Raw genomic sequence first — 20,538 nt, 5'->3', positions numbered from 1 at the left:
CGTTCCCATCGTCCCCCAGGCCGTGGGCGGCGACCATGCTTCTGCGGCTGCTGTTGGCGAGAGTCCGGTGCCGATTGGTCGCCCATCCTCCGCGCTCCCTTCTCCTCCTCTCCGCCTCTATGGCTACCGGCGCGCAAGCCACCGCCGCCGCCGCCGCCGCCCGGCAGGTAGGGTTCGAGCGCGCCGCCCGGGCTCTGGGAATCTGAGCGAGAGTCAGGCGTCAAGCCCTCGCGGTGCTTCGTGGAGCTTCCGGGCGGCAGATGCTCCGAGGCGCTGCGTCCCGCGCAGCCTGTCCCTGCCCTTCTCTGGCTCCTCTGACCCTCGCATCTCAGCTGGGGGCTCAGCCGCCCCAGCAGTTGGAGTGCTTGGCTGGCTAGCTGGCTGGCTGGGGAACTAACGAGAGAAGGTGGCCAGGGTGGTTCGCATTTGCCGGTGATACTGTCCCAAGATCAAGCCCTCTGGCTGGAGATCGCGACCCCCCTGCTGCAGCAACTCCCCGGATCTGGGGTTTTTGTTTTTTGTAGGAAAAAAAGACGCCCCTAAGTGGAGCTTGGTTACCCACGATCATGACACGGGTTGGTGTCTTCCGAAGGGACGCAGAAACCCTTTCTGGATCCCTTCAGTTGCTTAGTAATTTCCTGCTTCCAAGAAAATTGAATGTTTTATTTGTAATGTTAGGAATGTTTTATTTGTCATGTTATATGTCTATTTATAATTCCGTGGAAATCTGTTCCCCCTGGAAGGAATGGCTTAAAGCCCCCGCGGTTTCAGCTTTCAATATCTCTCAACTATAACATGAACCGAGAATTCGCTGAAGTTATTTAAACCTGCCTTGCCTTGTTGATATAACATAGAAGAACAGAGTTGGAAGGGTCCTTGGAGGACATTTAGTCCAACCCACTGACAGAGCAGGAGACCCATATCATTTCATACAAGTGACTGTCCAGTGACGGTCTCTTCTGAAAAGCCTCCAGGGATGGGGCACCCACAACTTCTGAAGGCAAGGCGTTCCACTGGTTAATTGTTCTCACCTAGGAAATTTCTCTTTAGTTCTAGGTTGCTTCTCTACTTAATAAGTTTCCCTCCATTGTTTCTTGTCTTGCCTTCTGGCTTTGGGAAATAAATTGACCCCCTCCTCTTTGTGGCACCTTCTCAAATACTGGAATACTGCTATCATGTCTCCCCTAGTCCTTTTCACTATACCCAATTCCTGCAACCAATCTTCATATGTTTTAACCTCCAGCCCACTAATCATTCCTGTTGCTCTTCTCTGTACTCTTTCCCTGGTCACAACATGTTTTTTTTATATTGTGGTGGCCAAAATTGGCCAAAAATGCAGTATATTCTAAGTGTGGTCTTACTAAGGCTTTGTAAAGTGGTACTAATACTTCACATGATCTTGATTCTATCCCTATATTATTTTAGCCTAGGATTGCATTGGTTTTTTGGCTGCAGCCACACACTGATGGCTCATATTTAAGTGTCTACTAGAATTCCATGATCCCTCTCACAGTTACTGGCATTGAGCCACATTTTACTCAGTCTATACCTATACATTTTGTTTTTCTTGTCTCAGTGTAAAATCTTATCCATACTGTTTTATCCACACTGAATTTCATTTTGTTGTATGGGGCCCAGTATTCATGTCTGTCAATATTCTTCTGGATCTTGAGGCTGTCTTCTGGGATATTGGCCATTCCTTCTAGCTTACTGTCATCTGCAAATATGAGTTTCCCTTCTATTCCCTCATCTAGATCATGTATGAAAATATTTAAGAATATTGGGCCTAAAACGGAGTACCTCACTGTCCACCTCTCTCCATGTGAATTTAATCCCATTAAGGACTACATGTTGATTACTGTTTGTCAGCCAGTTACAAATCTATCTGGTGGTGAAGCTATCTATCCCAAGTTTTTTACTTTATCAAGAAGTAGGTTGTGGTCTAGTTTGTTTAGGTTTTTCAAGATCCATCTGGATGATGAGCCTATGTTCTGGAGTGTTGGTTATACCTGACAGCTTGGTATCATCTACAAATTTGATGAGTTTCCTTTCTATTTCCTCATAAATTGTTTATGAAGATATTGAAGAGTACTGGGCCTAAGACAGAACCTTGGGTACTTTACTGCTTGCTTCCCTCCATGTAGATGTAGTTACATTAAAGACTACACGTGGAGTGCAGTTTGGCAGCCAGTTTGAAATCCATGTGGTGGTAGTGTTGTCTATTCCACATTTTTTGAGCTTTCCAACAAGTAGAACACATTCAGTTTATCCCTTCAGCAAGAGAGGGAGATCTGCTGTAGCCAGTGATATTTTTCAGGCTTTTTCACACATTTGCTGGTTCATTTGTTGAGAGCTGATTCCTCAGCTTTTCAGAGTAGCTTCTCTTTACTGCCCTGACTTCCCTTGCTAATACATTTCTGGCCTGATTGTAGAGCATTCTATCTCCTTTCCTGTAGGCTTCTTCTTTGGCATGACATAGTTGTTTAAGCCAGCGGTCACCAACCAGTGGGCTGCGGCCGACTGGTGGGCCAGGAGAAAATTTTGGGCCGCAGAGAAATCCCCCTGAAAGCAATTAATCCAGGCTGAGCAGAAACACAAGGCTGTGCCGCCCACATGGCCCGCGGAAACCCTGCCCACTCACTCCTTACCCGGCAAACTTGCCTGCTAAATTACTATTTTTCCTTTTTCCGACCATCATCTGTTCGGCTGTGCCGGGAGATTTAGATTAGCTGGAAAGCAGGAAATGGTTGGATTTCTTGCTTTCTAGCTAGTCTTTAGATCTTTGGCTCTGCTTTTAAGCACAGCCAAACTTCCCTTAGTACTGAAGTTTCTATTATTCAGTGCAGATTCATGGCAAGCAAATTTTATGTGATAGACTGAGCTAGCCGATGGCAGATAGATAGATCACTGAATGATTCTGTGAGCAACTCAATCTTCCTGCCTGCTTTGCCTGGTTTTCGGTAAAAGTTGCTCTTTTTTAATAAAAAAATCAATATTTATATAAATATCTATAATAATAATAATAATAATAATAATAATAATAATAATAATAATAATAATAATAATAATATAATTATAACATACAAGCCATGCCCAGCCAGTCACATGACCATCAAGCCACATCCACAAATTAGACCATACCCACAGAACCAGTTAGTGGTCCCTGGGATTTAAAATTATGAGTTTGATGGTCTCTTAGGTCCAAAAGGTTGGCGACCCCTGGTTTAAGCTTAGCTGTGAAAAGTTTATTATTACTATAGTAAGGTTTTAGTCAGCATACATACGTCACACATCATCTCGGGCAGCTTCAAAAATGCTTCAGTCTGTAGTCGAGGCAAGCTTGTAGCTTTAACTTTGCCTCTTCACTCCAAGATTTCACTGTTTTAACTATCGGTTTTATGATGTTTAGTCTTCATCTATAAACAGGTACCAGGTAAATAATACAGTGATCAGAGTGTCCCAAAGCCGCTTTTGGTAGAGAACAATAGGCATTTTTTTTAATGTTGACTAGCAGTGGTCTAAAATATTCTTGCTTCTAGTGAGACAGCTGACATGCTGAGTGTATTTTGGCAGCTCCTGGCTTAGATTAGCACTATTAAAATCTCCTGCTACAATGAGTAGAAAGTTTGGATATCTGTTCAGCCCACAGGATTTGATTTGCTAAGGTTTGCAATGCCTTGTTTATACAAGCTTAGGGTAGTATGAAGACTGCAACTAGTATAAATGAACAAAACTCATGGAGGTAATAGAAGGGTATTCAGTTAATGAATAATGTCTGTAAATCCATATCACAGAATTTCTTTAGTGTGACATTTTTGTACCGGTTGTTAATATAAAAATAGATTTAATTTAACTAACTTAGTCATTTGGTCAAAGAATGAAATAAGATTACTTTTACATGATCTGTTCTTGACAAAGCCATGTTGGCTTCTGGTTATAACTTCGTTTGCTTCTAGGTGTTGGCAGATTTGTTGCTTGATTATCTTTTCCAATATCTTCCTAGGTATTCATGTCAGACTGATTGGTCTGTAGTTTCCTGGATTTGTTTTTCTCTCTCCTTTTTTAAAGATGGGAACCACATCAGCTCTTTTCTAGTCCTCAGGTAGTTCCCTGGTACTCCAAGAACTTTAAAAGATATGGACCAGTAGGTTAGGGATCACATCTGCCAGTTCCCTCAGAATTCTGGGATGTAATACATCAGGATCCGGTGATTTGAATTTGTCTAGAGCTCTTATCTTAGTTTTGCTTCTTTTAATTTGCATTCCTATTCTATCTTTTACAGTTCTGTTTTTGGTAAGTTGGGTTCTATTATCTTTGTGCATGAAGACAGGTGCAAAGAATGAGTTAAATAAACAGTTCTGTTTTCTCTCTACTGTTCATTGCTTCCTTGCCATCATCTCCTATTAGTGGACTAATTGTTTATTTGACTTTTGTCTTGTTTTTTAATGTGTTGAAATATTTTTTTACTATTTTTGATATTTGTTGAAAGTCTTATTTTGTTTTGAGCCTTAGCTTTCCTATTCATTTTTGCAGGTTCGGGCTATTTGTTGGTATTCTGCCTTAGTTATATGTCCCTCTTTCCATTTTTTTGCACCTATCCTTTTTTTTCCTTTCAGTTTGTGTAAGAGTTCTTTGTGCAACCATAGTGGTTTCCTCTTGGATTTCTTGTTTTTCTTTTTCAGTGATATTGAGCTGGACTGGGCTTTTATAATCATATTTTTCAGAATTTTTCAGAATTTCCCAAGCTTCTTGAATTGGCTTCCCCTTTAAGATTTTCATCCATGGGATGGATCCTTCCCAAACTTCTGAGTTTGTCAAAATTAGCTCTTTTAAAATTCTAAGACAGTGGTTTGAATGTGTTCTGTTACTTGTGTCTGTATTGTGTTCTGTTTTGTATTGTATTGTGTTGTATTGTAATACAATACAGTTTTCTATTTTGTCTGTATTATAGTCTGTTGCTTGTGTCTGATAACTAGCATGTTTTGAGATCTAGCTCTCATTATCCCCAGCAATATATTCAGTGTCTGGAGGGGATGGGAGTTGTAGTCCAGTACATCTGGAGGTCAGAAGATCGAGATGGCACATCAAGGTGGGACCTCCCACCTTAGCCATGTATTTGTTCCCAATGGTTGGGATTTAGCTGAGGTCATTCCAGCTTTGCTTGTAACTAGGTTGGATCAGAAATCATGTGGTCTTGATCCAATTTGTCCTTCTGTGGATGAACTGAGTGACTAAATTGTATTGATTTTGCATATGTTTTATGCAGACCCCGGTGTGCACATGTTTCACCTCTCCTGCAGGAGCTGCATTGGTTGCCGATTTGCTTCCGGGTGCAATTCAAGGTGCTGGTTGTCACCTTTAAAGCCCTTCATGGCTTGGGACCAGGTTATCTGAGGGAACGTCGCTTGTCAGTCACATCTACCTGACCCATTAGAGCGGAGAGGCAGGAAATGTTGCGGGTCCCATCTCTGAGGGAGATATACCTGGTGGGACCCAGAAGAAGGGCCTTCCCCATGGTGGCTCCTTCTCTCTGGAATATCATTCCCTCAGAGATTAGAATGGCCCCCTCACTAATACTCTTCCGAAAGGCACTGAAGACCTGGTTCTGCCAGTGGGCCTAGGGAACCCAGAGTGGGATGGAGCCCATCAAATGGCTCGTGTGATCTGCTGTCATTGGGGAGGGGGAGGGGAATTGGGGGATACTTTATTTTTTTATTTTTTCCAGATTTTGTTCTATTGTACTTTATTAATTTGTTTGATTCTTTTTGTTAGTTTTTATTTTTTATATTATTTTTATTTTTTATTTTAAATATGGTTTTACCTTCTGTAAGCCTCCTTGAGTCGCCGTGGGGGGAATAGGCGGCAATATAAATTCAATAAATAAATAAATATGATCTCAGAGGACTAAATCATATCTGCACTAGATTGATCTTGTCCCCAATGACTGGCGGCAGCAGTTTTTCCAGCCTTAACTACAACTTTGATTTCAGTCTGCCTACACCCAAAACATGGTTTAATTCAGAACAGCCTTTGCTCTAAGAGATCAGATTTTTTTAATCTTTAAATTATGAGGAACTGTGGTTTTCAGCCACTTTTAGGGCAATAATTTTAAAAAAACAATCTTTTGTATAGAGAAAGACAAGAAGAAACCTGGGCATGCGAGACAAAAAAGAAGATTGGATAGGTTTACTTTGTTGCCAATCTCCCAAAAATTAAAAAATACCTCCCCTTTATATATATAAAGACAGATATATATAAATCCTTTAAAACGCCTGAAGATACAAGTGCCTTGATTTAGCATCTCAAAGCCTTTAAAGTGAGTAGACCAGCATTTCCTAACCTTGGCAACTTTAAGATATGTGGATTATGCTGACTGGGAAATTCTGAGAGTTAAAAGTCCATACATCTTAAAGTTTCTAAGGTTGAGAAATACTGAAATAGACCATGGTATTTTATATGGTCTTGGCACAGGTCAGGCACTTTCTGAACCGGCTGAGTCCTGCCTGCTTCTAGATTGTTCCTCAAATTTTCCCCAGGCAAATTGAGATAACCAAAATGAAATCTCCTGGGAAGGCAGCAGCACTGAGCTCCTTGAGGGCTTGCAGTGGCTCATGCCCTGCTATTCCTTTCATTTTCACACTGGGCAAAGTTCAAGCCGTGGAGGCGGAGCCAAGCTATCTTCCCTGCTATAAAACCTGCCCCGTAGTGAGCTGAAAGTGCCAGAAGCAGCAGTTTTGCAGACAATGCCTCATCAACAAAGCGGTAGTCCTCATGCTGGAAAGGTAGGTGATCTCAGATCTTGTGGCAAGAGGGCTGGGAGTAGGAATTTGCAGCAGTTACATGGTCTAAATAGGGATTTTGCCTATTTCCCAATTTGTATAGCTTTTCACCGCATAGCTTTTTCTTTCAGAAGACTAGCTTGTCATGAGCATGTTTAAGAAGATGATAAGTTTGGGTGAAATTAACCTATTGATTAAAAGTTAATATATCTCAGAGTGACTCTGGTTTCAATAGAAAAGAATGTTACTCAATCAAAATGATACCTATGAGTCTGTGATGGAAATGTTTTGTCCTCCAATCTTGATCCTGTGGAAGGTATCTGCCATTGTTTTATGGATGTTACCTAACTAAACCACCTTCTGTAGGGTCTCATTCTCGGAGCCTTTTCCAGTGACCGTGATGATGAACCTTCTCAGTTGTCTGATGCAGGAGAGGCTTTTGACAAACAAGTCAATGGGAAGCTGAAGGAGTTACTGGCCATGTAAGCAACGGGTTTCATTTCCTTTTCATTAAATTGTTGCAAAATGACAGGAAACAACATTTGGCGTTAAAAGATGTTTTGCAAGTAGCTGCAGAAGTTGTTGCAAGTTTGTTTCTCCCTTTCTCTTTTCCCACATTCATCTTTCCTTTTTGCCATTCAAATGATGTTGATTCCATCTCGCTCTTTGCAAACAACCCCCTGCCTTTTTTGGGGCGTCCCCAAAATGTCAGGTGTTCTCAATTTCAAGTAAGGAGCAGGTGACTAGAAAAATGAGGTGGCTTAACAGTCCTAATCAAAAGGGTAGTGCAACACTTAATATCTGATTCTCAAAAGATTTGCATATAGGTTCTGAATATGAATATAATATTCATATAAATCAAGCAGCTCTTTTTCCAGGAGAATGCATGTGCTTTTGTAGCTGCCATGAAGTTCCAGGAAAAGACATGGCTGTTTTAAAACACGGCTGTTTTTATATGCATGGCCCTCTGAAGCACCTTTTGGAAGAGAATCCAAAGTATGCATAGTTTTAATGGTCCACTGATTAGAATTCAGTGATTAGCAATTTACTAAGTGAAACAAACGTCTTGGTCGTGTTGGATGTTGGTTTTTATAAAGTCAAAGGGCCCATCTGTGTTAGTGAATATTTTAAAACTAGAATTTCGATAGGCTAAGTTAGAAATGTTTTATTGATGCAAATGCATGGTGGAACCACAGTAGTAGGACTGATTACTTCAAACTTTTTGTAAGCCTGAGATAATCACTTGATTTAAAGCAGTATTTTTTCAACCTGGACAACTTTAAGATGTGTGGACTTCTGTGAGTTGAAGTCCACCCATCTTGCCAAGGTTGAGAGACACTGATCTAAAGGCTTTATCTCATCATCTGCTGTTCTAGAGAGAGATAAAAAGTTCTCTTTCAGCATAAAACAAGAATCCTGCCATTCATTAGGTTGGTTTATTTAGTATATTTACCGACCACTATAACCAAAACCTGAATACATGGATAGAAGCTACCCTTAGATGTAAACCAGGCAAAAGCCTCTTCTGGGAAAGGCTAATTTTCTGATCCAGTTGCTGATAGTGTGAGTGGGTAACATCTGTTTTATTGTGGACTACTGAACATCTTTGTGTCTTATTCTAGTTCTGGTCCACCTCTGAAGAAAGGGAAGACCCGCATCTTCCATGGTTTGCATCAGGTAGGGGATAAATATTTAATTTAACCTTGTGCCTCTTAATTTTTCAAGGGATTTTTTTTTTTTTTTGGCTGGAAGAGCTCACAGCTTGCTCTGACCTCAGAAGAAGACAGCAGAAACAGGGTTGAAACAAAGACTGCTACTCAAGTGTTTATGGTAGTTAATGCTGAGAAGGTCATCTAGAGGTAGGAGTTAATATGGAAACCCCAAAGGTGCTTTTTCAAAAGGCAATTGGACTTTGTTTTCTTTGAAGACATTTCACTTTTGATCCAAGAAGCTTCTTCAGCTCTGACTGGATGGTGGTGAATGGAAGGATTTATATTCCTTACACACAGCTGGTCATTTGCATTCTTTTAGAGTTGTTGAGGCCACTTGGAGGTTATCTGTGTCATCAGGATCACCTGAGTAGTCCAAATGGATGTGGAGCTTTCTTGAAAAGACTGCCAGTTTTGGCAGAAGAAAGCTCCACACCCATTTGCATTATTCAGGTGACCCCTAGGACACCAGATAAACCTCCAAGTGGCCTCAACAACTCTTTAAAAGAATGCAAATGGCCAGTTGTGTGCAAGGAATATAAATCCTTCCATTCCCCACCATCCAGTCAGAACTGAAAGAACTTCTTGGATCAGAAGCAAAAATGTCTGCAAAGAAAACAAGTCTAGTTGCCTCTTGAAAAAGCATCTTTTGGATAACCATGACCTGGATGACTGAGAATCTCCATAGACAATAAGATGGAAAGTTTGTAGATTTAATTAAAACTTTTGTACAGATAGTCTTTGACTTACAACCTTTTGTTTAGTGACTGTTTGAAGTTACAGCAGCACTGAAATGGTGACTTACAACCAGTCCTTCATTTACAACTAATACATCATCCCCATGGACAATCTGATCAAGAGTTGAGCACTTGGCAACTGGCATGATGGTTCTAGAATCTAGATCATGTGATCACCATTTGTAACCTTCCCAGCTCACTTCTGGCAAGCAAAGTCAATGGGAGAACCTGAATTCCCCTAATGACTACATGATTTATTTAACACCTGCAGAGCTTCACTTAACAACTATGGAAAAAAAGTCATGAAACTGGACATGAATTTCTTAACCACCACCTTGCTTAGCTATGGAAATTCTGGTCCCAGTTGTGGTAAGTTAAGGACCAACTATAATAGCTGCCTGTATTAAAAACCAGTTCTGGTTTGCTTACAACCAAGTTTCTTAGCCAGTGAGGAACCTGACCTTTTAGAAGGGAATTTCGCTGTGTATTGGGATGGTGTTGGTACAGTTTTGGGTCATTCACTTGGCAGCATTCTGAATGCTGAATTCCAGAGTACATTGCAGCCCTAGGTTCCAGGGCTTCTAAAGTTGACTTCCAGCCTTTCAAATCTTGACTGTGAAACTCAATCTCTTAAATGACACTTGGGACCTTAGCTAAGAAAATATGGCAAACTGTTTTGGGCATGAATGCTCTGATGAAAATCATGGGGCAGGTCCAAGGAAGCAATGGGGTGACTCAGTGTTCCAAAAAGAAAAACATTGCAAAGATTAAACCTTTGACCAAAACTAAAAACTAATAGTTGAAAAGGGCATTGCAGTTTTATTTGTGGAAAGCAGGCTAATTCAGCTCACTGCCAGGAGTTTGATCCTCACCAGCTCAAGGTTGACTCCTACTTCCATCCTTCCAAGGTTGGTAAAATGAGGATCCAGATTGTTTGTGGCAATATGCTGACTCTGTAAACTGCTTAGCCTTAGAGCTGTAAAGCACTATATAAGTGGTATATAAGTCTTAAGTATATAAGTGGTATATAAGTCTTAAGTGTATTGCTATCCTTGTTCAAAACAATGAACCATCCCAACATCTGAGGTTGCAATTATGTGTTTAAAAGATCTGATATCATGTACTGAATTAAATGTTTAAAAAACAAAATAGCCTTCCCCTTTTAGGGCTTTCTTACAATAATATGCCATCCAGTTGCTTATCCTTTTAGCATTAATGCATCAGGATATTACAAAAAATATTTCCATTCCTTAGAATATACTTTGGAGAGCATTTACTGCATAATGCTAGTTTAGTCTCCCTTAACAGATAATTTAAAATGTGAAGTAAATACTAGAATTGATCCAATCTTGAAAAATATTCTTTGAAATTCCAGTTGGTTAACTTTAAACAAAAATAGGAAAAATGAATTGATTTTCTTTTCTGTTTTGTTGCAGGCCTTTCCAAATGTAGTAGTTGTTGGCCTGGGAAAGAAAGCAATGGGAATAAACATAGATGAAAACTGGAATGAAGACAAGGAAAACATACGGGCAGCTGTGGCAGGTTAGCAAAATTAAAACATTATTTTTGTGTTAATGTATAATCTCTAATATTGCTTCCATAACGAGTGCAATCTATATTTTAAAAGGTTGTCTCCACTTGTCAAGCTTAGTAGGCCTTGCATTAAATTCTGTTGGACTTAGTGAATATTGAGCATAACGTTGTAAGCAGTATGGATAAAAGTCTATGATTTTTTTTTAATTTACAAGAGATCAGGCCTCTTGCAACCATAAAATAGGGAATTTCAATAGAGCAGTTCAAATGGCAACTGATGGAATTGCCTGTTTTACACAAATGTGATGGGTGTGTAAGGCTCTTGTCCTTGGCACCATGAGGGAAGCATGGCAGCAGAAACCAGCCTAAATGCAAAATGTCAAATCTCATATTTTCAACAACCCCACTTTTTGCAGTCTTTAGAACCAAAGCTGGCATAGCAATTGGTTTGTGATAGCTTTCCATAAAAGAAAGTGATCAAAGAGTCCAACCTAGAACTAAGGAAAATTTCCTGATAGTGAGAACAATTAATGATTGGAACAACTTTTGCTTCAAGAAGTTGTGGGTTCTCCTTCACTGGAGGTTTTCCAGAAGAGAACCTTTTGTCTGGAATGGTACAGGGTTTCCTGCTTGATTGAGCAGGGGATTGCACTAAAAGATATCCAAGGTCGCTTCCAACTCTGTTATTCTGTAATTCTGTAATTTCATTTTACTGTTACTCAGTGGGCTAATAAAGTGGCCTTTGACAGAATTGAGTTTTTAACATGGCTAAAATAAAGGCACATATTGCAAAAATTGCTTTTTTGATGCATTGTGTACTTTGGCCAGCTGAGATTGCTCAGTCATCATTTTCTAACATGAGAAAGTTGGGTGAGGCACTTTCTCATTCTTGAATTACTTGTAGGGAGTTGCCGCAAGATAAGTCATCTAATTGTCCTATAATTAATCATTTTCACTTCAGAAAGCTTTGATTGCATAAATGATTGCCTTGGTTGACTTTGAGTCCTTATGGCAGGAGGTGTGTTTGCTAGAAAACTCCTTGCTTCTCTCTTGGTGGGGGGTGTCATAATTTTTCCAATGTGTATTTTATTGTTTAGCTGGATGCAGGCAGCTGCAGGACCTAGAACTCGCTTGTGTTGAAGTGGATCCTTGTGGAGATGCTCAGGCTGCAGCTGAAGGGGCTGCCCTGAGCATCTTTGAATATGGAGAACTGAAGCAAAAAAAGAAACCCAACCTTGAAATTCAGTTACATGGCAGGTAACCGAGATAATCACCTGGGTATGGTGCTTCTGTTGCAGAAATAATTTCTTTGCTATGAAGTGTTGAGAAGTAAAAGGCTGTTGAATGAAATCTTTACTGAAAGTCACTTATAAGACCTTGCACTTAAATAAGCAAATCATTTCTATATGCAAACATGGTTTATACTCCAGCAGTGATCAACCAGTGAATCAAGAGCATTGGCAGAGTGATTTGGTTTGTGCAGTCTTGATAGATTTGCTATCCCAAGGAGTCAAACTTGAGTAATTTGCCCTAGTAAAGGATAGCAGAGATTTGAATAATTGGGGATCAAGTTAGACAAAGTTGCTGGAATATCAACTCATTAGAGGAGAGGAGCTAATGAATAGTACTTCCCTTAGTTGCGTGATGGAGGGGACCCAATTTTAAGTCAGGCTAATATTCTCCATTTTTAAAACTTAGTTATTAGCAAATTTATAAGTACAACAATAACTAATGCAAACTAAAAAATTGAAAGAAAAGGAAAAATAGCTGCAGAAAAAAAGGAAGAAAAATAGAAAAGGACAAGTAAGAATCTAGCTAGGAAAAAACTTCACTCCTTTTCACCAACACTTTTAGCACCTTACTGCATTCTCTGACTATATGTACATACAGCAAATGTTCTCTTCTTTCTATATCCCATCTCTTATCTATAATCAAATCCTTAAAGCATCATCATTTTAGTTCTGATGTCAAGAAAAAGTCCATTAAGATTTACTAGAAATAGCATATCTGTTTTAACCTTGACAAATTCCTTCCTTTTACTTCTAACAATATTGATCTTTAATCACTTCAAATATTAGTAACAGAGTTAGAAGGGACCTTGGAGGTCATTTAGCCCAGCCCCCTGCTCATGCAGGAGACCTATACTATTTCTGACAAATGGCTATCCAGTCTCTTTTTAAAAGCCTCCAATGATGGGGCATCCACAACTTCTGAAGACAAGTTGTTCCACTGGTTGATTGTTCTCACTGCTAGGAATTTTCTCCTTAGTCCTAAGTTTCTTCTCTCCTTGATTATTTTCCATCCATTGTTTCTTGTCTTGCCTTCAGGTTCTTTGGTAAATAAGTTGGCCCCCTCTTCCTTGTGGCAACCCTTCAAGTATTGGAAGACTGTTATGTTACTCCTGGTCCTTTTCACTAGACTAGGAATACCCAATTCTTGCAACCTGTTCTTTGTGGGTTAGGGTTAGGGGGTCCCAAACTGGATGCAGTATTCTAAGTGTGGTCTTATTGGGTTTTTAAGTGGTACTAATGTCTCATGTGATCTTGGTTCTATCTCTCTGTTAAGGCAACCTAGTATTGTATTAGCTTTTTTGGCTGCTGTTGCACATTGTTGGCTCATGGTTAGATGGTTCGTCCACTAGGACTCCAAGATTCCTCTTGCAGTTACTACTATTGAGCCATGTTTCACTAGTGTACTTAAAGGTGCTACCCTTGGTTTAAGCAAGATGGTTATTTCTTCTCCCAGAGAAATAAAACTACTGGAGGCTATTATCTTGTGATCTCCTCACAAAGACAATGTCTGGAGCAATTGTCTGGAGAGGAATTATTGAAGAGCCTGTACCTGTCAGCCCTTCATTCCACCACAGTCGTAATCTGCCATTTCCTGTCAAAGTCCAGGCCAATATTATTTTGTTTAGGCTATCCAGCTTGAAAAGATCAGCTGTTTTCCTTAGAGCCCCTTGTCATTCAGAGCACCTCCTTAGAAAGAAATAATCCTGGCAGAAGCTGCAATTCTTTGGCTATGATCCTGCTCCTTACCATGTCCTCTAGGTATATGTTGTCATTGAAGACTCTTCAGCCCACTCACATGGTTCCCAGACTGGGTTTTTGAGCTTGATCTTCCCTTTCATGAATGTAAAGTTCCACAGTTCTGTTTTTGTTTTAAAAAACTCTGCAGTAGCACTTTATAGATAAACATTCTGTGTTCCTGCTTAGTGATGGAATTGATGCCTGGCAGAAAGGGATTCACTATGCAGAGGGCCAGAACCTGGCCAGATATCTTATGGAAGGCCCTGCAAACCATATCACACCAACCAGATTTGCTACCATCATTGAGGACAAATTGAAAAGCTTCAGTAGCAACACGACTGTTCATAAACGGTAAGTCCAGTTTAAGAAGTTTTTAGTTGGTAGCATATTTCTGAGAATGAAAGAATGTAGATTTTATTGCTGGGACTTGAAGTAAGTAGTGGGATCCACAAGTTTCCCAGTTATGTAAAGACAGGTGCACTTAATCTGTGTGCACATGTTGGTGAGAGTGGAATGTGTGTGTGAGAGAGAAACGACGCAGAGGAGTAACAAGAATTACAGGCAATGCTATTTGAAAGGGTTTCCTCTCCACCATTTCTCTTCTCCGCTCTGCCCCAAACCAAGCGGCGGGGACGCTTCAGCAGAGCGCCCTTCTGCATCCACTGCCCTGACAAAGGTAAATCTGAAGCAGGTGGGGGCCGCATCGGACTCTTCTGATGGCCTCCCCACTCCCACTCCGCTTGAGGGCGGCCCATACACAAGGTGTGAATGTGTGTTGAGTTTGGCATTTCACCTTCCTGCCTTTTGCGAACTTTTGGCTGCATGCAATGAAAGCAGCAGAAGCAGCAGAAGTCTTTCTTTCTCACCCCCAAATTCCACCAGAAATGAGTCTTTGTGAAATTCGTCGTGCTGCCACCTCAGCTTCTTGGAGCAAGACCCTGCAAGGCTTGTGGCGTTGCGTGCATGAACAGCAGCACCGCCACGACCTTCTTCATACCGGTGCAGCTGACATCCTGCCACTCATGGCTACACCTGTCATTGAACCTTGTGGTGGTGCTGCCATTCACACATGCAATACCACAACAAGCCTTGCAGCAGCCTAAGGACCGCCAGAGCTCCAGGCCTGGCGGAGTGCAAATTGTGCTTGCTGCCTGCTCCATAGCCACAAGGTGAGCTGCAGAACAGAGGGGCCCTCAGCTGCAAGGTTGCCTGGCGCCATGGGCAGGGCTGGGGCTAGCAAGAATGCTCTGGAAATATCTCCAGGCAGCCGGAGAGACAAAGCTCCCAACAAAGAGCTTTCTTATAAGAACCAAGGTCATCTCCACCGGCAACAGATAAAGTTGGGAAAGGAGTACCTGAAGAGCTCATCAAGTAACTTAATTGGCCAACGTGACCGATGACATTTGGGGGTGGGGATTATTTCCTAGTTTAATTATACTGAATCCTTGGGAAAGATTTCGATTTGACTTTCCATTGAAGTTGTGCTGATATGATGTACTCATTAAAGAAGACCTTTGAGAAGGAGCCAAGTCTCAAGTTCTGATTTGCTTCATTAGTTCATTAGTCTGGAGCCTTGAGAGCAGGTCACCATGTGACTGGACCTGTGTTTTTTATGTCCATTTCTGTGTTGGTCATTAAGCAATTGCCACATGTTAAGTAAATGCCATGGTCATTAAATGGCAAAACTAGAAATAAATGCTGGTTTCCAGCAAAAATGTACATCACAGTCACCTGACTTCAGGATGCTGCCAATGACCATATATGAGAGCAGTTACTAAGCAGCAAAAATGCAGTTACATGATTGGGGGTGGGGCATCCATTGAACTTTGGAATTGAGTCATAAGTTGCTTTTACGGAGGACTATTATAACTTTGAATGGTTCTAAATACCTGGTCATAAATTGAGGACTACCTGTCCTTTGAAAATTAATTAAGGGGAGGAGATATTTTATACAGGAATCATGAAAATTACAATTGAGTGGTACAGACCTAACAAATTGGCTGTTTGATTGGTCTGAGAATGATGTTTTCCTGGTCTACATCTTTCCATGAGTCCCTGCAAAGAGGAAAGGCAGAATTGTTGTTGCCAAAGGCATTCATGAAAATGTCCATGCTTTCCAGTAATAAAAGAATAAAAAAAGGATACTGTAAAAGCAATTGTTGCAAAGGAGTGTTTACACAGAATAGTTGTAAAAGGGAAACCTGGTTAATATTTTTTTCCTTTTTATGTGTTTGCTTTTTTGTCATCTTAAAATTTGAGGAAAAGGTTGTTATTTTGCAGATCATCTGGCATTTGGGAGTACAATGTGTGTCCTCTTTCAGTAACTGGGAAAGGAATAATGCAAATTGTTCCCTGTCATTACAGAGATAAATCTTGGATACAGGAGCAAGGAATGGGCTCATTTTGGAGTGTGGCAAAAGGCTCGGATGAACCCCCAGTCTTTTTGGAAGTCCACTACCAAGGCAGCAGCAACCCCAAAGAAGCTCCATTGGTATTTGTTGGAAAGGGGATAACTTTTGATAGGTGAGCATTACTTAGGAGCATTTTTGGAGCAGAATTTAATTTCTCCTCTGTTCTCGGAATGAGTATTTTTTTTACCATAGGATGGATTTTAATTGTCCTGCTTACCTACAATTTCAGCCCATGGACTTCATTCTTCTCCAGTATTCTTCCAGAAGATCTGAATTGAATGTTTTTCTGTTGTAGAACCCCCCCCCCCCACCTTTCAGATTTATAATAATAGTGCCATATTTCCCTTTTTCATTTATTATAACAAAAAAATTGTGGCTTGACATCCGAGCAAAGTTTTCTCTTGATACTGAAAGTTTTGTGGAGTGGGGTGGGCATCTCTTGTATTTTTTTTATTTTATTTTGTGGCATCTCTTGTATTTTTTCCCAGTGGTGGCATTTCCATCAAGCCTTCAGCCAATATGGATGCCATGAGAGCAGATATGGGAGGAGCAGCCACCATTTTTTCTGCCATTGTCACAGCTGCAGAGTTGAAGTTACCCATTAATCTAATTGGTAAGTAGATTGTAGAAGAATAAATTCGCAAAAGTTATTTGAATTGGAACGTGATGTCAACAGATCTTGGGTCAGCCCATCTTGATTCTCCAAGGTCTGTGGTAGAGAAGTTATCCCATGATTTGCTTCCTGGGCTGGAAATAGAACCTACTAAACAAACCGAATTAGCTGCTGAAATTGAAGGCTGAATTGCCTTGTCCTTCTAGCTTCTTCTCCAGAACAAAATCTGGTAATGTAGACTGGTGAGATTCCATCATCAAGAGCCTTCCAGTTCAGACATTCCAGTAGATGTTCCAGTTTTGGGGTTTGCCACTTTGTAAGGATTCCCGGTTGCTCTACCTATTCCCTTCTCACATGATGTTTTAGATATCCTTTACCTAATTACCAGTGGTCCTTAATAACCACTCATTCAGCAACCATTCAAATTTGTGATGACACTGAACAAGCGATACTACTGGTCCTTTCCTAGTTCCAGCCACTGGAATGTTTCTGTGATTGTGATTGGGACAGCTGGCTTGTAATAATGACATTGCAATATCCTGCATCCTTCTTTGCTGGCTTCCTACAAGCAAAGCCAATGAGGAAGCCAGCAGGCAGTCACAAATGGTGGCCATGTGATGTCCTCACTTTGTGACCCATGGTGATTCACTTAATGAAGCCTTTGCTAAGCGGTATCATCATATGACATTGTGTTTTATGACTGCATTGCTTAGCAATGAAAATTTCAGGCCAACTTGGAATCTTTAATTGAAGATTACCTGTGTTTTATTTTCAAATATTTTTCTTTATTTTAGAAGAATATAAAAAATAAAGAGCACCAATAATAACAATTAAAACTAAACAAATCAGACAACCAATTTAAGACTCTAATAGGAAGACAGGACATAAAAATATATTAATTTTAGAGAAATAATGATAGAAGTTTTATAGATAGTGAAATATGTGGTATTAGCAAGAGAAAGAACAAGGAAGTGTGAAAATCAAACCACAAAGTCGGTCACAAAGTCATATTTGCCAAGAAACCTGGTCTCGCTTGTAACAAAACCACAAGCTAGGGAGTTTAGCAAGATGGGTTTGTGACATCCAGCCATCCTAGCCTAGCAACAGGAGATGGGGCAAGCTGTGTTTCAAGTAACCAATGAATAACTGACAAGTTATATTTCTGTGTTTTGCCCCTTCTGAAGAAGTATATAGGCATGTGCTGTTCTGTAAGAAAGTTGTTCAGAAGTGACTCTCACTAAAATACTCTGAACCTGTTTGCGCAAATATAACCAACTTATTTTTGGATTCCAGGGTCTGAGTCTCGTAATTTCCTGCAACAATAGAATTTAACAACTTTCATAGTAAAGGGTTAAAATTAACAATATTGTATTAAAATATAATTCTAATGTTTATGGTTAACTTAGTCTCTAGTTTACAAAAAGTACCTTATAGTACAGTCTATTATAATTAAATGCAAATATAAAATGAAATTACCTAATGATATCATAGTTTATTATAAAGTATCATAACATTTTTGCTAAAGAAGAACATAAGTGCTTCATTTGTTGATTTGTGGAAAACATTGCCTTTTGCAGAACAGAAAAATTATACATTTCCAAAATCAAAATACCTACAATAATATGTTGTTGTTTTTTCATTTTTCCCTAGCCAGGGTCTTGCACTTAATTTTTCTAAATATTGTGAACCTGTGGTCCTGCGGGCCGTGAGTTTGACAGCCCTGTTCTAGACCATATTTTTGCATATATGTCCAAACTTGTGCTAGGAAGAACCCCAATTGCTTGGGGTCTTCATTCAACTTTACTTCCAGGATTGGGGTCTTGCGTCCTCTGCCTTGCTGGCACTGCTCCTACAGCCAGTGCAGGCTGGGCTGTGGCGCTAGGCACTGAGGCAGTTGTGGTTGCCAAGGGGCTCACCGCTGCTGCCCTTTGTGGCATCAGAGATACTTGCTCCCTCACTTGACGTGGCTGGAATTGGCTGATCAGTGGGATGTGCCACTCAGGCTAGAGCTTTTCGACCTTTGAGATGACCAAAAGCCCCCCTCAGGAACTTTATGGCTTGCTCCGCATTCAGTCTGGCTTAATGTCAGACCTGCCCCAATCCGATCCCTTAGGAAAGAAAAGCCTTTGACTCCATTTGATTAAAGCAAAGGATTTTTTTCCCCACTAGGACTGTTAGTTGCAGTGAATTCAAGACAGCTTTGAAATCACCATGCTCGCTGGATACAAAATAAGATGTAGGTTTGCTCCTGGCCCATCCCTCCCCCCCATGGCCAGTCTGTTTCCAGCCAACTGGAGCTTGCCAAAATGGTTTGAGAACTCTTGAGATGTTTGGGAATAATCCATCCCTGGCCATGGGATGCTGGTACAAACAGGATCCATCTGCTTTGGTCCTTGTCATATGTCATTCCCCCCTCCCAATTTCCTATCTTGTCCACATAAAACTTTATTGCTCTTTCATCTTTCCCCCTTTTATCCTTCTGTCCCTCCCCTTTTTTCTTTTGATGGCAGGAGGCCTAAGAGGCCCTCCAAGCCAAGCCAGGCATATCTGACAGTATAATTCAGCATCACTTTAATATCTTTAATGTACATTAAAATAGTATTCTAGAAGTCTATCACACATTCACAAGACCATATCATATGGATCAGTGGATTTCTCAAATTTCTTACAATCTCTGACCTACTCTTTAGCTGGTTTAATTCCTCTAGGGGAAAAAATTGGATGAGGGAGTACACCAAACAGGGAACAGGATGGAGAGAAATTTTCAAGGTTATCTATTTTGTAAGGAAAAAATCGTCTCAGCTGGCATTTGTACAAATTTGCTTATTGAGTGGTGAGCAAAGGGTGTCTTGGCATCAGGTAATTACATACCAGTAAAACAATACCACTGCTGAGGAATTTTTGATTCAAGTTTTAAAAATAGCATAGTTTAAAGCAGAAGTCGCCAACCTTTTGGACCTCAGGGACCACCAAACTCATAATTTTAAATCCCAGGGACACCTAACCAGTTCTATGGGTGTGGCCTAATTTGTGGGTGTGGCTTGGTGGTCATGTGACTGGCTGGGCATGGCTTGTATGTAAATACTATAAATATTTATATAAATATTGAATTTTTTTATTAAAAAAGAGCAACTTTTACCCAAAATCAGGCAAAGCAGGCAGGCAGATTGAGTTGCTCACAGAATCACAGATTCATTCAGAGATCTATCTGCCATCGGCTAGCTCAGTCTGTCACATAAAATTTACTAGCAAGCAAACTCACAAAATTAACTCACAACACATCATGTATGCAAATATTGATTTTTTTATTATAAAAACAGCAACTTTTACCTAAAATCAGGCAAAACAGGCAGGCAGATTGAGTTGCTCACAGAATCATTCAGTGTTCTATCTATCTGCCATTGGCTAGCTCAGTCTGTCACATAAAATTTGCTTGCAAGCAAACTCATAAAATTTACTAGCAAACTCACAAAATTAACTCACAACACATCATGTATGTAAATATTGATTTTTTATTATAAAAACAGCAACTTTTACCTAAAATCAGGCAAAACAGGCAGGCAGATTGAGTTGCTCACAGAATCATTCAGTGTTCTATCTATCTGCCATTGGCTAGCTCAGTCTATCACATAAAATTTGCTTGCCATGAGTCTGCACTGAATAATAGAACCTTCAGTCCTAAGGGAGTTTCGGCTGTGTTTAAAAGCAGAGTTGAAGATCTAAAGAC

General features: G+C 40.3%; 1 protein-coding gene across 4 annotated transcripts in view; it reads left to right on the top strand.

The window, feature by feature from the left end:
* Positions 1-9: 9 nt before the first annotated feature.
* LAP3 (leucine aminopeptidase 3) overlaps positions 10-20,538 on the top strand; it is a 36,092-nt gene continuing 15,563 nt past the window's right edge. Inside the window, exons 1-8 of one of the 4 annotated variants that reach the window (XM_026678834.2) lie at positions 10-167; positions 7,146-7,261; positions 8,402-8,456; positions 10,662-10,767; positions 11,856-12,015; positions 13,974-14,138; positions 16,152-16,310; positions 16,687-16,811. In XM_026678834.2, the coding sequence (XP_026534619.1) occupies positions 36-167; positions 7,146-7,261; positions 8,402-8,456; positions 10,662-10,767; positions 11,856-12,015; positions 13,974-14,138; positions 16,152-16,310; positions 16,687-16,811 (1,018 nt within the window). In that variant the 5' untranslated portion in view covers positions 10-35. Of the gene's footprint in view, positions 576-1,685; positions 1,861-6,631; positions 6,783-7,145; positions 7,262-8,401; positions 8,457-10,661; positions 10,768-11,855; positions 12,016-13,973; positions 14,139-16,151; positions 16,311-16,686; positions 16,812-20,538 lie in introns of those variants that run through there. The other 3 variants (XM_026678836.2, XM_087963360.1, XM_026678835.2) reach the window with 3 other exon arrangements.

Source organism: Notechis scutatus, chromosome 4 (genome assembly GCF_049901735.1).
Source record: "Notechis scutatus isolate UNSWTSFEM ecotype Mainland chromosome 4, rNotScu1.2, whole genome shotgun sequence".
Classification (NCBI taxonomy): Eukaryota; Metazoa; Chordata; class Lepidosauria; order Squamata; family Elapidae; genus Notechis; species Notechis scutatus.
The sequence above is the reverse complement of the archived record's forward strand: the minus strand, read 5'-3'. Positions and strand labels throughout refer to the sequence as shown.